The sequence below is a fragment of the Gasterosteus aculeatus genome, chromosome 10 (assembly GCF_964276395.1).
Source record: "Gasterosteus aculeatus chromosome 10, fGasAcu3.hap1.1, whole genome shotgun sequence".
Classification (NCBI taxonomy): domain Eukaryota; kingdom Metazoa; phylum Chordata; class Actinopteri; order Perciformes; family Gasterosteidae; genus Gasterosteus; species Gasterosteus aculeatus.
In genome coordinates this window covers 8,999,121-9,015,760 of record NC_135697.1, presented here as the reverse complement: position 1 = coordinate 9,015,760, position 16,640 = coordinate 8,999,121, and the positions used below count along the sequence as shown (strand labels likewise).

The 16,640-nt window shown below is 41.0% G+C and overlaps 2 protein-coding genes across 2 annotated transcripts; both read right to left on the bottom strand.

The window, feature by feature from the left end:
• Nucleotides 1-266: 266 nt before the first annotated feature.
• On the bottom strand, nucleotides 267-3,356 carry ecm1a (extracellular matrix protein 1a). Its single transcript, XM_040189525.2, has 3 exons — nucleotides 3,196-3,356; nucleotides 2,879-3,123; nucleotides 267-757 (listed from the first exon to the last, which is right to left on the bottom strand). The coding sequence occupies exons 1-3, from the start codon at nucleotides 3,266-3,268 to the stop codon at nucleotides 554-556; spliced, it is 522 nt and encodes a 173-aa protein (XP_040045459.1). The 5' UTR covers nucleotides 3,269-3,356; the 3' UTR covers nucleotides 267-553.
• Nucleotides 3,357-6,096: 2,740 nt separating this feature from the next.
• On the bottom strand, nucleotides 6,097-13,916 carry LOC120826911 (IgGFc-binding protein). Its single transcript, XM_040189503.2, has 13 exons — nucleotides 13,823-13,916; nucleotides 13,509-13,577; nucleotides 12,811-13,094; nucleotides 12,051-12,627; nucleotides 10,801-11,399; nucleotides 9,808-10,375; nucleotides 9,465-9,715; nucleotides 8,986-9,330; nucleotides 7,903-8,470; nucleotides 7,586-7,785; nucleotides 6,922-7,296; nucleotides 6,547-6,839; nucleotides 6,097-6,296 (listed from the first exon to the last, which is right to left on the bottom strand). Exons 2-13 carry the CDS (start codon nucleotides 13,549-13,551, stop codon nucleotides 6,287-6,289), a joined length of 4,113 nt encoding a protein of 1,370 aa, XP_040045437.2. The 5' UTR covers nucleotides 13,552-13,577; nucleotides 13,823-13,916; the 3' UTR covers nucleotides 6,097-6,286.
• Between the last annotated feature and the right edge of the window lie 2,724 nt (nucleotides 13,917-16,640).

The following is a 16,640-nucleotide window of genomic DNA, read 5'->3' as shown; positions in this document are numbered from 1 at the left end:
AGCTTTTAGTTGATGAGAAAATCACCATGGTTTTGTGGTTAGGTAGCAATTTTAAAATTCTCACAAACAAATGTCACAAACACAATTATTAAATCCAATAGTTATCAACAGTGACTTTACACACATCAATTATGAGTCTTGAACAACTGAACTTGTTTCAAAACCCAACTTGTTTTCTCATTTGAATCTGTCTATTGTTTCTGTCAAGTTCATTATCTTGTTATATAGTAGCTTGTTCAGTAACAAAAAGCATACGAGAACTGTAATGTCGTTATTTCAGCCTTTATTTCCTTAAAGAAGAATACTGCAGTACGTGTTAGAAAATGTGACAACTGATAACAAGTGTAAAAACGCTATTAAGAAACCTGTTTCATGTTGTCACAACAAAGCTTAAAATACAGATTTGCCAAAATAATAACTGACTTCAGCTGTTTACATCCTTACTCAGCATTAACACCACCAGCATGCCCTGCGCTGCTGTGTGAACAACCGGGACGCATCTCAAGTCTTAGCTCAGCGTATCACACGTTGACCTATTAACTACTGTGTAACTTCAGCAGGCAGAAGCGTTGAAGGCCAGTCCTGGCTGCGCGGGCACAACAGGTGCAGTGTAGCCCGGTTTGGGGTCGTAGTTTGGGTTCGGCAGATCGCTGTTGAAGCACGACCAGCGAGCATCTCCACCGCTTCTACAGCACGTGTACGCGTTAGTCATGGTGGAATACTCTTCGTTGCAGAACTGCTTCAGGGTTTGTTTCCACTGTAAGAAAAAGATACACAAAGGTCACGACTGTCACACCGCGGTGAGATCTAGTTGGGGTTTTATCGTCTCCGTGCCTTGTCTTGTCATTTCCTGTCTTATTTTAAAAAGATTAACCCTGCTCTCGGTCACTCTTCAGGTCACTTGCCCCTCATGTGTCACCAGTCGAATCGTCTCCCCTGATTCCTGATTGTGTCCACCTGTTTCCCATTACCCTCATGTGTCTTATAGTCTGCGTCTCCCTTTCCCTGGTGCCGAAGTGTACCGACCATTCTCCAACCTGAGCCTGTTGCCTTAGACTCGTTGTTCCGCTGCCCGCCTGGTTTGGTCTTGCTTTTCCCCGTTCAAGAAGAATTTTTGTTTATGGATTCAGTCCCTCGAACCTGTTTGTACCTTTTTGTGTTTTCCTCCTAATGGAGCGATTTTGAGTTTTGTGATCTATGAGCCAAATAAAGACGGCCTTTTTCTGTTCATTCTGCTCTTGAGTCCTCTCTTAAAATGTGGGCCTGACAACGACGTTGTATTTCATCTCTCTGTCAAATGCAAATTTCGTCCTCAACAAGTCTTAACTACTTTTAGTTTATACAGTTAAATCTATTCCTTGGTGTTTGTATGTAGAATACCAGACTACACTCAAAAAAAGGATATTGGCTGGTTGTTACATTTATAGTGTAACATGTATTTTGAATGATATTAATTCATGTTGAATGCACTTACTGTAAGTCGCTTTGGATAAAAGCGTCAGCTAAATGACATGTAATGTAATGTAATGTTTCCAATGTGAACGTGATTCAGTCATGTAGGATTTGCACTTCATTTGAACTTCAAAAACGTAACATTTATTAGATCCATCCATGTTAAGATAAACTGGGACAATCGAGTATCTAGGCATGACCGCGAAAACCAAGGCGAAGGCAGTCTTCATCAGAACCAGATTAAGAAGATACAGCGTTGGGCCGCACATGGAAAAGGTAAGCAGAAATACATCGTCATCCGTCTAAATGTAAAACAATTACTAAGCACACGTTTCATTTACTAGGGATAATACTACCGTCATTTAGCTTTAATACTGGAATATAGGATATTAATTAGATAGTCCGGACAAGGACAATAGCAATGCACGGCTAATTTATCGTTAGCATCCTTTTACAGACTCTACTAAAGACAAAGCTAACTTATAACTATATTTAGCTTGAAAGGTGAGCTTAGTTTGACACCCTTAAATCAACGGTATGATAATTATTTCAATACTTTAAGTGAATTTTAATGTTAGCTAAAATGGTCCGTTAGGTGTATTTGAATCCCACTGCAAAAGTGTCCTGGTCCACCTCACTTTTAGGTCGGTCAAAAAATAGCTTCTACCAGCAAGGGGCAGTAAATGGTCGGTCTATATTAAACTAAACTATATTAACCCAACACAATAACATAGTGTTAGAGTAACGTAATTGTTCAACATAGAGAAAAAAACAATTGTTTTTTTAAGTAAAGCCAACTAGTTATTTTTTGAGTGTACTGAAGAGAGACAAGTATTCCCTCAAAATGTGTATTGTCTTTTTTTGTTGCTGCTGCAGTATGAACTGAGGCACTGAGGTCCTTTTGTTACCATTTATCTTTACATCTATATGTAAAATGAAATTCAACCTGTGTTTTTTATTATGACTTTAATTCATTTTATGATTGACATAGTTATATATTTAATTAATTAAATTGCATTAATGTTAATATTGGTAATGTATTTCATTATTGTTATATATTGGACATATATATAGTTATTACAGAAGGTATTTTGTTGTTAGTGGTGCATTAGAGAAAGTATGCATTTAATATATTATTACATGTTGAGGTCCTCACACAAAAACAAAATGACAAAAGATGACAATTATAATTTGTTAATATCATTCCACGTGTACTTTTTAAGCAGATTAAATCATTGAAATATTTATAATATACAACTTATTTGTTTCTTTTAGATAACTGCAATATTCTCTATATTTATCTTCTTATAATAAATTCTCGATGTATCTAGTTACCCGTCATGCTTCCTCACGTTAAATACAATTGTCTTTGTTTTTCATAATAAGACTGTTATAAACTGTCTCACAAACACCGGCAGAAACTCACGGCTTGTTTGGCGCAGCAGAGGATCTGGTCACTCTGTCCGCTGCAGCACAAAGCGAACCACGACTCCAGGCGGTTGATGGCGTTTCCACGGCGGCGGAAGTGACTGACCCTGGATTTCGGGAAGAAGCTGGATGGGTATCTGGGACGGCCTTGACCATAATAGCAGATGGCAGCCAGGTTCTCAGCGGTGGGACAGGCAGGTGGGAAAGGCACGTTAGGCTCATTGAGAACGTTTTTTTGGGTCTCTGTGGGCAAACAAATTTGCGATTAGAAAAGTACATTGAGCATAACCGCTTCAAGTCTCTTGAAGAAATTACCTCCTACATCTGCGCAATGAAGAGTGAGTAGTGCAATTATCCAAAACCCTGTGACTTCTCGGAGGGAAATCATGACTGAATGTTGTCCAGCCGGAGCTTGAATTGTTCAGAGATATTGTGACTGGATCCAGATCAGAACACCTTATATTGGGTAAAGGGAGTGAGGGTGGGGTGGGAAATGCTCCGAAGTGGGATTGTAATGGTTGAGAAAGAGAGAGCGTGTGTGTGTGTGTGTGTGTGTGTGTGTGTGTGTGTGTGTGTGTGTGTGTGTGTGTGTGTGTGTGTGTGTGTGTGTGTGTGTGTGTGTGTACGGGGGAACATGGTGTTGTGAGCTGTCAAGATAAAAACCTCAGTGATATCTGCTCATGTATGTGTCAACAATTACAGACCATCCGCTTGTTGCCATGTTCTGTGACAGAGTAGCCAGAACATGTTGAGCCCATTTCCAGTCCTATGAAACATAATTAAAACAACTATAACACATCAGTCAATAACTAAATAAATGTATCCAACTTGTCCTTTATAGCAAAGCTAAATGTCTTTTTAGTTATTATAGGACCGTACTGAGGGGCCTGTTTATAGTAGAAGTTTCTTCTAAGGATCGGCTTGGAGTCTGGAAACAATGTTAGACCCTCCACTATGGTAAAGATGCTGAAAGTGCTTTTTACAGCAGTCCGATATATATCACAATGGCCCCCTTGATGACACATGAACTTAATAAACATCGTTTAATTCAAATTGTAAAAAGACCCTATCAAAAGCATTCATCAGAGCATGATGAAGTGGAGGAAATACTGTGGTCCTCTTACTAACGCCTATTAAAAATAATATTTTAACAGAGCATTTGTTTGACTAGTCAGTAAGTCAGTGAGGTGTTACTCATTAGATAAAATGTGAAAACATGTGGAATAGACTGGAACCCTTCAAAGCACATTCTGATGCCTTTCCGAGAATTAACCACTGGACGGTAAACTCCCACAACACATCTTGAGGAACAGTTTGAGTGCTTTCTGTTATCTGCTATAGAAACAGATAACAACCAGTAAAAGGAGGACATCTCGTCTCAAGTTGTTTTCTCACACTGTTTTGACTTTCTTCATGTGATAGGAATGAACAATGACTGAAATTATTTAACTTTAATGTTTTTTTTTACTTTCCAGTATTCAAAAAATTCTTTCCTGACCACCATTCAAAGCTTTCAGCTTTGTGTTGTTGAGGAAGTGTTAATGACTCACTACCCTTTTTTGTCGCTAATATTACAGGCATTAAAAACATCTTTGTATAAGATGTGTTATCAATTCATTTTGAAGATATGAATACGTGTCCGTCATTATCAGATAGGCCTGTTTTATGGTTCAATGTTTGTTGTTGTGTGACTTCAGAAATATTTCTTTTATCACCCTTAAAGTGCTCTGATATCACCAATGCAGTTTACAACTGTCAAATAGTGACTCGTTGGATTTAAAGTATTTCTCATCTACTACATGCAATTGTTGCTTCACTGTAACTCAAATTTTACTTTACCATGCAAGGTGGTTTTTTTTCATCTTGCACAGTCGTGTTTTAATAAGTTCTGCTATTGAAACCCCACCGACAAACTCACACGCATTTCTGCAATTTCAGCAGATGCTTTGCCAAAGCAAATGAGTCATTGTGTTCCAGCGCAGTAAAGAACACTTCTGTTTGGTATCAGAAATGAACACATGGCAAACATTAAAGGAAGGGACGGAGTTTTCTGTCATTAGACTGTCAGCAAAACATTTCCTCTCTGCTCAACCCATTTGGTGGTGCACATTTTGAGTGAGTGATTTTAGAACGCCACCCGGCAGAGTGCGGGAGAAGATCTTGTTCCTTACTCGCTAACACAGAGATTCCAGGTCGTTCGTATCTTTGGGTGAAGTTCCCGTTTATTTGCTTTTTACACTTTATTATACACTGTATATGCCTTTGCTTCCTGATCTCCCTCTGTGTGTTTTGACGGTAAGAACCGTGCAATCTCCCCGTCACCCATGCATCATTACCCGTGTCAATTGCACCTGTGCCCCCATATGTAGTCTCCCTGTCACACTAATACACTCCCCATTGGCTCCCAGTACAATAAAGAATGGCTCCTATGTTGTTGTAAAAAACAAAAGATGAATATTGCCCATAAATAAATAATTTCTACTACTTTTTTTCTTAGTGAGAATATAAAGGGCGACATTTTATAAACAGTAACATTCCCTCAATTAACATATTTCACATTTCAGCTATTCTAAAATATCCCACAGGTGCATAATGCGAACCTGGACCTGCACAATTACATGTGATCCACATTGCAGAGTCTCCAGTCAGCCTATCTATGATTTCCGATGCATCTACACTGCAGCTAAATGGTGTCATATGGAAGGTTTGCGGCTCAGAGACCTTTCTGTGGAGGTGGAGGATAAAGACAAAAAAAACGTTTATTGGGTTCATATTTAGTTCTTTGAATTTGCAACAATTCTTGTGTGACTTGAACTTTTCTTTCATGTTCAGTCCTGTTTCCTCACAGAGCTTTTGAGAAGACAATAACAATATATTATTTCAAATAATCAAAATCAAAATGTCCTTTGCATGAAGGACTGCAATGACTTAGTAGTAACCATCACGTACATGTTTAAATTTTCTTTCTTTCTTTTTTTCAAATGTATATTGCTATATTTGGTCGTTTAAAAAAAAGGAATACTTTTTTTAGGTGTCATAACGGGGCCCTCAATTTTTGCTTTAATTTATCAGGTTTCTAAACAGATTTAATTTATGTAAAAATCTCAACAGATTGAAAGAGACAGACATCAAAAAACTATTTTTGTTTCCACAGTAAAATGTATCATCATTTTTGTGTATGTCATTAATCTTTTAAAATATATTACAAAGCAAATATTTCAGTTTTCTTATTCTTTTTTATTATTGCAGATTTTTGACAAGACAGAATTTTGAAAATTGAAAGGAAATTTGATTTCTAAGTATACTCTATTCTCTATATGAATATAAATAATTTCATGAATCAATGATGTCAGTCTGCTTGGAGCTGAAGGATGTTCATCAATGTAGTTGGTAGAAAGCTGGCAATTTACAAACCACTGAAAAAGACACAGAGAAATATTTTTAAAAACTGAAGCAAAAACTATGACAATAATAATCATCTGATTTACAGGGAATCTCTGGACGTGACAGAAATGTATACATATATCTATAATAGGATTTTAGTTTTTCTTCTTTTACAGAAAAATACTATTACTGTGTATTTGGTGCGGATCTTGGTGTTTAGGTCCTTCTAGCATCATTACATTACATCGGTCATTATTTGGAGGCATGATTTATGCTGCTTACCATTGGGGGAAATCAGGAGCCGTCCACTGACCAATGTTCAGTGACGCAGATCCAACCGTCCCGAGAAAAGAGACCAGTGTTTTTTCTTTCAGATCTCCTTGTTTTGCAGGAGGGGTCACTGTTCCGCAGGCCCCACATACCGATGCGTCGTCACCGACAGTAATAGTGAGATCATCAGTTGGACTAAAGAACACCTGAAGATTGGAATGACTAATTCTCACGGTATTGTCAGAAACAACCACTTCCATATTGCTCTGGGAGAAAGTGGTTTGAGTCAACGGTCTTCCATTTATCTGTGAAGACAGATTAAAGACTTTATCATAACAACCCTTCTTTAAAGTGATATAAATGTCACATCTTTGTCCAGACACTTACCCAGATGTCATGTTTGCTGTTGATCGTGATCATCCCTTGATTGAAGAACACATAAACAGCTACAATTGTGTTGACACCAGGAGTGCACGCCTCCAACTTCACCACCACCCTGAACCAGTCCGATGTTGAATTGACATCACAGCTCTTGATCATCTCATAGGCTCCCGGCACTGTGATCAAACCACCCGTACCATTGAATTCAGTGAGGGTGGCATTGGCGCTCAGGAGGCACTGTACTGCGTGGCAGCCCATCACGCCTTTCTCCACCATGCATCTCTCATTGGGGTTGCAGGACATGTTTTGTGACAGCACTACTCCAGAGGCCTGACAGGTGGTGATCCTGTGACAGTCATCTGTTATGATGGACTCTCCCATCTGAAACAAAACACATGGTTTGGTTAATGGTTCCAACCGCCAAGCGCGCCCCTACACGGGATCTCGCACAAATGTTTTTTTGCCTGTACGTCCACGTCTGATACTTTCTGACAAATATATTGACCTAGAAAAGTGGCAAACTTCCCTGCTGCCGGCCATTAGTCAAATGTGTTGACGTGGAGCACACACTTTGTCAATAACAAAGCCAAAATGCATTTATCAATAATATCCAGGTTCACTCCAGCAGATCTAGTCTACCTGAAAAAACAATAATATACCACCTTCTCACCATATAAGTTTGTCCTTGGTAATAGCAGCTGCACTGGTCAGTGCGCACACAGCCAGTTCCATTGTAGACGTAGTCTTCATCACAGACACAACCCTCAGAACAAGTCGTTGTGCATGTGACAATGTCCTTGAGACCAGGACACGAAGACGTACATGGGAGTGCACAGGTGGCATAATGGCTGCCAGCACTGCATGTAAAAGCTGTAATCAAATAATAGGAAGTTTGTAGTTATTGGGTTTTTGTATGCAGTAAACTCTGACCAGATGTAGAGTTAAATATTACAGTGTACAAGGAATAATAAAAATGTGCAGACTCACGGCAGAAAGAAGCATTTCTCCAGTTGCCAATATTCACGCCCAAACTCTGGCAGTCTGACATGTATGCAACGATACTTTGACACAGCATGCTTTCCTCATTCGTAGACATGCAAACGTCATATACACAATCTTGATAGTAGGAGGCGGGATCAATCACGGCATGGCAAGCAGCAAATGGACCATTGGTGTCGCTGATTATTGAGCATTCCGCCTTTATCGCAGCTTCTTTAGAAACGTCACATTTGGGGCACTGGTCGCCACTGCAGCCATCTTCACAGACCGCTCCAGGCACGGGCACTGTCCACGCTGCTCCAAAGGTCTGGAAGTCCTTGGTCAAATTTCCATCCGGAAGCTGGAACTCATCTGCTTCGTCGTCATTAAAATTGCCGCACAGGCCACACGTTCTTCCAAAGTAGCTTCCAGGGACAGTGATAGTGACGTGGTAGACCAGATCATAGGTGACCCTCAGTCCAAAGTCGGTAATTATGACATCGTTATACCCATCCTGATAAACCTGCACTGCACCATTGTTGAGGTTTAGCGGGAGGCGATATAGGATCCCATTTACCTGCAGTAATAAAAAGAACGAATTTAAGTGCTCATCGTTTGTTCTCACTTTACATACATTTCTTTTTCATTTATAGCCATTTATCTATGCACATTCATGCCTACCGTGACTGTATTATGTTATTATTATCCTCATTTCTGCAGTTCCACTAACTCAATTTTAGCCTCCAAACCAACTGGCTGTTTTTTTGCTTTGGCATATGGCAAACCTTTCAGTGCAAACATATAGCTCTGTTTCTGGACTTGGCGCTAACTAGTTTGATTTTGAGCAGGTGGATTACAGAGTTTATTGGACCTGTTTTGACATCTGGCATTGATAGTGAGCCAAGATGGTTAAGTTGTGGGCCAGACAAGTACAAATTAAGCAGGATGTCCAAAAGGATCTGCAGACTGAAGTGATGATTTTCCATTCACCAGAATGACTTAATTCACATGGACTCACATGAATTTTCTCATTAACATTGAAATAATTCTCAGTGTGAAGTATGGTTATCGCATCTTTAAATGATTACTCACCCAAACCATATTAATATCGTTATTGCGAAGGATCAAGACGTTTCCATAAACTTCCACCGCTACCATTTTTGTCACTGACACCTTGGGGTCTTCAGATAAATCATACCACTTCTCGTTCTCCACCGCAACAGAGAACGTGGGGAGCTGCGTGCCGCTCAGGTGGCAGCTCTCAGCGGCGATGTAGGTGCAGGTGCCTTGGAAGTCGTAGGTGGTGTTATCAAAGGTGTTGTAATGTGGATCTCCAGAGATGGAGCAAAATCCGTTTCTCAAAGGCTGACACGATCGCACGTTATTCTTCATCTCGCACTTCTCATTCGCGCCACAAGAGGACTGCTTACACTGCACCTAATATGAAAGACACAGCTGCTTGGTCATTGTGGAAAATGTTGCGCGTTTAATTAATTTCTCATTGTGACAAACAGATTTGGGCAAAATAAACCCAGAAAACTCATTCAAAACGTTCGTACTTTCCTACTTACTGTGCCGTTACAGGTGCATTCCTGCTGGCAAAGAGCATCGGGGTAAAAGACCTGTCCGTGCTGGTAGTATTTCCCCTCAAATGTGCAGCCACATTGGTCGGCAGGCAAACATTGACCGGCACTCAGCAGGTAACCCTCATCGCAGACACATCCTTCCATGCACGGCCCTCCACCGTTTGGGTCCTTTTGACATGACCTGAGGCTGATGTTGCCACAGAGCTCATACTGGCTTTCTGATGGACACTGACGATCTAGAGAGAAGGCAGGGGTCGGGAATTATTCTAGCAGTGTAACGGTTCAAGAAAATCCAAAGATTTTTTTTATAAATAGTAGACGTCCTCACCACAGAACTGAGCTGACCTCCAGGAGTACACTGTGGCACCTTGCAGCTGGCAGGCGGCCGTGTAGGCGGTCAAAGTCTTGCACTGCATGCTACTGCTGCCCTGGTAAAGACAGACATCGTACAAGCAGTCGCTGAGGAAGCCCGCGGGGTCCACCTTGGTGTGGCAGTCACGGAACGGGCCTGCGGGGTCGCTGATGAGGCCACAGAAGCTGTCAGTGCTGTAGGTTTGTTCCTGAGTGGCGCTACAGGCGGGGCAGGGGCCGCTGCAGCCGTCCACGCAGCCGGGGAAGGTGGCTACTTTCCAGCTTTGACCGAGCTCCTCAGAAGTGTTGGCTTGTTTCCCATCTCTCATCTGCATGTCATCCTCGGGGTTGAGGTTGTAATTGCCACAGAGACCTTGCATTGCGCCCATATATGTGCTGGGAACAGTGACGACTGCTACACTGTTCCAGTCGTAGTACACTTGTACTCCGGAGCCCAACTCTACAACAGCAAACCAACCTCTTGGGAACAGATTGATTTTATTGTTGTTCAGCGTCAAAGGGAGGTTGGAGAGCTCGCCATTTACCTTAAAGAGATAACAGTGAAATAGAAAATTCATGAATTAATTTGTACATTTAATGATTAATTCCTGGAATTGCAAAAATACTTTGTGTTTGTAGAGCTGCAACAACTAATCAATTACTTGATTAGTAGTGAGACCAAGTGACTGAGAAGTGAGAAGTGAGACCAATTTGGACACTAAAACCATATAACTGAATATATATTTGCGTTTTTGAAAAACTGGTTGAAAGAATAAGACTTTCAATGACGTAACATTGGACTTTAGTGAGTTTTGATGGGAATATTTAATTATTTCCCGGTGTTTTATATACTGGTCAATGAATCGATGAATTGAGAAAGTAATCTGCACAGTAATTGATTATTAAAACAATATCAATCATTAGTTGCAGCCCTACAAGCATGATAGTTTACTGTCAATATATATATTACCATAACAGCGCCAGGGTTCTCTTTGCTGATGACGATTGTGTATCCGTCCACTTTGACCTCAACCACCTGGACAACGGACCCAATCTTCTTATCTTGACCCTGATTCTGCAACACGACGCTAAAATGTTCCAGTGTGGTTTCATTGGACAAGACGGCGGCCATCTGGTACGCACAAGTGCCCTGGAAGTTGTAGCGATCCCCATCAAAGGTCACAAAATGTGGGTCACCAGATACCATACACGTGGCGTAGTCAACAGCATAGCAACCCCTGATTCCGTCCACCACTTGGCACTGCTGCCCGGCGGGACAGCCGGTCCCACTGGAGGACAGTCCTCCACCAGCGGAGCACGTGTAGCGGTTGGTGCAGTCCTCGCCGCCCCAGAAGGAGGCTCCGGCTTCCACGTAGTAACCCTCGTACGTGCAACCGCACTGAGCTCTGGGGACGCACTCGGTGCCGCTGAGTATGAAGCCGTCATTACAGACGCACGTCTCCACGCAGGTGGCGTTACATTTTGTGGGGGGGGTTGGGTTTGCGCATGTGGCAGGACAGCCACTTCCGCAGAACTCGTATTGACTGTTTTCTGGGCACTTGGGTGTAGCTGTGGAGACAAAATGAGAGCAATCCAGTATTACATGTATCCAGTGATGAAGGATGTATTCAAATCCTTAAATAAAAGTAACAATGTAGAAATACAACATTACTCTATAAAATGTATGTATAAACAGGAGAATGTACTTAAAGCAGTAAATGAAGTATTATATAATCGGGAGCATAATATTTTTAGACTTTAATAAAGGATTATTAGACTTTCATTAATATTATACATCAATAAAAAACAATATTTCACTGTTGTTGGCTGTTGACGGAACAGCAGCAGATCTTCCCATGTGAGAAGCCAGAACCAGTTTTTTTACATATCTGCATTGAAATGAGTAATTTAGTTTAATCACAATTCATTTTCTGTCCATCAACTTACTTTAAAAAGAATCCACTACTTGTCTTAGCTGTATATATATACTTTTTGGTTGTTTGATTTATAACAAAGAGCCATATTTTATTTTAGTTAATTGCAAAAGTCTTACTTTGTAAAGTACCTTGTACTATGTTATGGTATTACAAAATATAGTAAAGTGTCCTGAATAGAAAAGCCTAAAATAAAGTCTGAGTATCTTAAATGTGTAACTAAGCACAGTACTTGTTTCTCTCCCCCACTGCATTTATCAGCATGTATTTTTTTTAGATTACTCACGGCATTCAGTCGATGTCCTCCAATTTGTGCCTTTGGCCCCGGACCTCTGACACATTTCAGCGTAGCCTTGAACAGTGTTGCAGAGGAACGTGTTCACATCTTCGCCCGTGCAGAGGTCCAGCATGCAGTTGCTTGTAAAGGTCGCGATGTCAATGTCGGGTTGACAACCCAGAAGTTGATCAAAATTGTTTGGTAGGGCGCTGCAGAAGATTTGCTTCTCTAATTGTTGCACTTCAGGGAGAGGGCAGCTTTGACACTGGTCCCCACATTCATCTTGGCAAGCGGCGTCGTCCGCGGCGCCGGGAGCCCTCCAGCTCTTTCCCAGCGCTGCCACGCTGCCGGCCGCCGAGCCGCTGGGAGTGGTGAGGTCGTCGTCCACTTGGTTGTTGAAGTTGCCACACAGGCCGCACACGCTGCCGGCGAAACGCCCGGGCACGGTGACGGCGAGGTTCTCGTTCCAGTCGTACTGCACGCTCAGGCCGAAGTCCGTCTCTATGATGATGTACAGGCCGCTCTGGAAAAGCTTCACCTGGCCGTTGTTCAAGTCGATCGGGAGGTTCCATTTTTGGTAGTTCACCTGAAAATACGTACAGTTTTACTTGCACAGCACTTTTTTTGTATGACAATAAGTTTGTCACCTCAAAACACCACCATAATTATCTTTTAAATACAAAACCAAAATTGAGTGTTACAATGAAGATTACAATACTTAAATACTACAATACTCATGCGTTCAGTGCAAAACTACTGACGGACTTACCCGCACAACACCGAACTCAAAGCGAACTATCTTGATGTTGATGCCGTAGACATTGACTGTGATCGCTTCTACCGTCGGGATTTGGCCGCTGCCCTCGTTGCTGTTCTTGGTCAGCACCTCAAAAGCCGGGAGCGCGTCATCAACGTGGCAGTTCTTTGCCAGGGTGTAGGTGCAGTTGCCCGTGAAGCTGTAGTGAGAGTTATCAAAGGTGTAGTGGAGGGTGCCCATGACCCAGCAGGTGCCCGACTGCGGTGTTAAAGTAGTTGGTCCTCCTCTGCAAAATCCTGTAAAAAGATAATAAGTTTGGTTCTGCAAAATGTACTTTTTGTTATATTACATTTCTGCGACCATTAAATGTATACCCATAACAATTGTTATTGTTATTGAGCTGTTTTGAGTCCCTTATGGTATGTGACAAAAGTCAGATTTAAATGACTTACAAATCTTCAAGGGATCTTAAATTAATACCCACAGTTGGGCCATCAATGCATTGTTCTATGGTTCACATTGAAGTCACTGGATATTTCAATATTTATAGCTGACATATATATGTTTTGAGATATTCTGCTGTTCAAGATGTTTCTTTAACTTTAGTTGCAATCTAATTCAACTCACATTCGTGTCTACCTGAAACACTTTTTCATCAATCATTAATAAGAAAAATATTATTAGTTTAAAAATAATGCGGGATCACTTACCACTCAGGAGAAGAGCTGAAAGGATTGCAACAAACAAACCCATGTTTGTCAGTGGAGAGGACCTATTACCTAAAAATAGTCAGGGAAATTGTACCTTTTTAACGTTTGCTAATCCTGCATGTAAACACATCTCAATAGATGAATGCCAAAATGTTCCAAGCCTCATTTAAGTCTCTTTGTTATATAAAATAGAAAATATATTACAAGAAGATTTTTTACATCTAAAAGAAAATGAACACAAAAAACGCTTTACAAAAATAGCTGAAGAACAAATTAGTATCTTGTTTGATTCGTCAGTTATTTAACTCATTCACCTGAGCTTTTCAAAAGGCATTCCGGGGTTCAGGTGCAGGATCTGAGCATCCTTAAATACTTTTTGACCACCGCCAACGGACCAATAAGCATCTTTACAAGGCCTTTCTAAGAACTGAGCAAACACAGCATCACGTGACACTGTTCTTTTAAAGCCTTTGTCAACTGGGAGACAGATGTTATTTAATGAAGTTAATCGTACCTCACCAGGTCATAAACGAGTTCATTGCAGTGAAACAAATAGCAAACATAAGAACGAGCAAATCCCAGCAACATGGAAGAGCAAAAGTACCTAAAACTGGATGTGAGATGTGTAAGTTTTACACAGATTAGTTTGCAATGACTCCTGTACTCCCTGCGTGACCATTGTGATATGGGATTGCTCCGCTGGCTTTGAGCCCATCGATTTGACTTCAAAGTGTGACTGTAAAACATTCAACAAGTGTGATTTATGTGTTGACTCTGTGGCAGATCGGTCACCACCTGTAAGAATAATGAGTGGGTGTGAGATGTTTAAATGCTTCGCTCTCAATGCTATCGTGACTTATTTCACAATGATCGAGCGAGGCTCTGTTCTGCTGTCCTGCAGGGCGCAGGACTATTGTGACGTGCTGGTGTTGTTTCCTAATTGTTCCAATGTTTGACTTTATCGGATTGTTCTATTCATTCTGCAGGATCGCAATTCAATAAGTAGTCTTTGTTTGCACATATATATCTGACAAATACACACGAACACTCACACACACATGGCAGTTTTCATATTGTGATGCATAAAACACAAAGCTTAACGTGATCAGTTTCATTTGAATATTCAGGTATTTTGGCGCCAACAATGTGTTGTGTCAGATGGTCCCACTGGCTTATAACGGTTTATTTCACTTAAAAAGAAGGTTACATGTTTCAAATCAGTTTTTATGAGAACACAAAAATTAAAAGTTCAGCAAGTGTGCAAACTGTATGTTACAATGGAGATAAATAGACTTTTATGAAGGCAGAAATTTGAGAGACAAAAATTCACTCCGTAAATGCTTGATGTAGCATAATAGTGATAAATAAAGAAATAAGATATTCAAAAGAGATGCTGAATGGTAAGATTCCGAGCTGTTCGAGAAGGGAAGAAGAGCAGTTCAAACAAATGTCAATACGGCGGCGCTGCAGATAATTTGCTTCTCTAATTTTTGTCTAATTTTTTAGTCTCTCACTTGCATGGCACATTTTAGATCTCAATATGTTATTGGAACAGCCTCATGTCAACATGGAAGATGTAATAGACACAAAGTATACTCGCTTCTTCAAGTACGATTTACGTCCAACGTTTTTTTGGCTGTAGAAAATCTGTTTTCTCCAAATGGTCAATTAAAAGAGGAGGTTTGAGATGACGTGGGAAGACATCCGAGAGAAGGGATGTGTGTACAAAAGATCAGTGGTCATGCATCACATCTAAGCAACAAGAGGAGGGCTTCAGATGTTGTGTGATGTCTTCCAGACTTTCATGTTTGTGCCAATGTAAATCGAATGTGTATTATCTGTGTGTTGTTTCTGTTTTTGGTTGTGATGTCAGAGACGAAGGACTGCCTTGCATTTCTCGGTTCTACGTTATAATTGCGAAGTCTTTCCTTACAGATGCCGCAGTGAACCTGGGGGATTTGTTTTTCAACCGCCTGCCCTCAGCTCTTCGACATTTTTGTGGCCTTTCTCCAAAAAGATCATCGCTTACCAGAGGCCGGCTTCTCTTCAGCGGGTGCAACGGCATAAACAACGTGTCTAACTTTGGAATTTAAGCTTTCTACAAGCTCATTGACTGAGATACCAGGGAGGGAGAACCTTTGAGTAAACAGTTTTCTGTTTTGTTCAGAGATGTTATGCTCAGTCAAAACCTTGGTTGTGTGCGCGAGGCCAAAACACAGAAATCAGTCACAGTGACCTTGGAAATGTTTAGACTTTAGGTGATGATTAAGTCCCGGGCGGGCCCTGTTGTGGGTGGGTCCTGTCACAGGCTGAGTGAAATCACGGTTATCAAGGACAACACATGGTTCTATAGAATAGTTGACAGTGACCTGACATCTAATGAAGTTAAGTTTAAAGCTTTATTTGCCCATTCTTTTTGGCATAGGCGGTGGCTGACGTGCAATGAATGATACGTTTAATAAGTGTGCAGATTTGCTATTGTTTCTCTGAAGCCTCACCGGAGCAACTTAAAGCTTCTTTCTTGTGTCTCTGTGGGACCTCACGGTAGATTCAGTGTTACTTTTAGGTGCAGTAGCTTCTGTTTAACAGTTTATGCTGAGCAAGTACAGACTGAGCTTCACGTGAACACGATTGTCACATCATGTGGAGCTCCCCCCCCCTCCTGTCCCGCTGCGGCCTAGTCACTAGTAGCACTTAATTTGTTTATTTGGTTCTTTAATTTCTAGAGCATGGGAGTTGGTTTAATACATTGTATGATTGTTCTCTTTGTAATCTGGGGGAATCATTTGCCTCAGTCTGCTTACTTTGGTTACCTGTGGATCCGTGGTTGTTAAATAATTAACCCCACGAGGTAATAACCGCACCCTGCGGTACCATGTTATGTTATGTGTTGCTTTAATCACCACTTTGATCAAAGCAACACATAACCTATTTTCTAATGGTTGGGCAGAAAGGTTAAAGGAAGCACATGAAGTATTATATAACTTGATCATCTTAACCAAATGAATCCAACCCAGGAGATCAGCTCAGTTTTTAAAGGAGTGGTTGAGCAGCTTCTTAAACAAATGTCAAACTAGACATGATTGACTAGAAATACTACCTGTTTCGCAAGGCTGGGAGGCAAATCTTTAC

Coding starts and splice junctions, on each gene's coding strand:
- ecm1a (XM_040189525.2), bottom strand. CDS start 3,268: ATGATTTCCCTCCGAGAAGTCACAGGGTTTTGGATAATTGCACTACTC. Junction 3,124..3,195: donor TCATTGCGCAGATGTAGGAG/GTAATTTCTTCA, acceptor GTTTGCCCACAG/AGACCCAAAAAAACGTTCTC. Junction 758..2,878: donor TCTGCTGCGCCAAACAAGCC/GTGAGTTTCTGC, acceptor TTTTTCTTACAG/TGGAAACAAACCCTGAAGCA.
- LOC120826911 (XM_040189503.2), bottom strand. CDS start 13,551: ATGGGTTTGTTTGTTGCAATCCTTTCAGCTCTTCTCCTGAGTG. Junction 8,471..8,985: donor ACGATATTAATATGGTTTGG/GTGAGTAATCAT, acceptor TTATTACTGCAG/GTAAATGGGATCCTATATCG. Junction 7,297..7,585: donor ACCAAGGACAAACTTATATG/GTGAGAAGGTGG, acceptor GTTTTGTTTCAG/ATGGGAGAGTCCATCATAAC.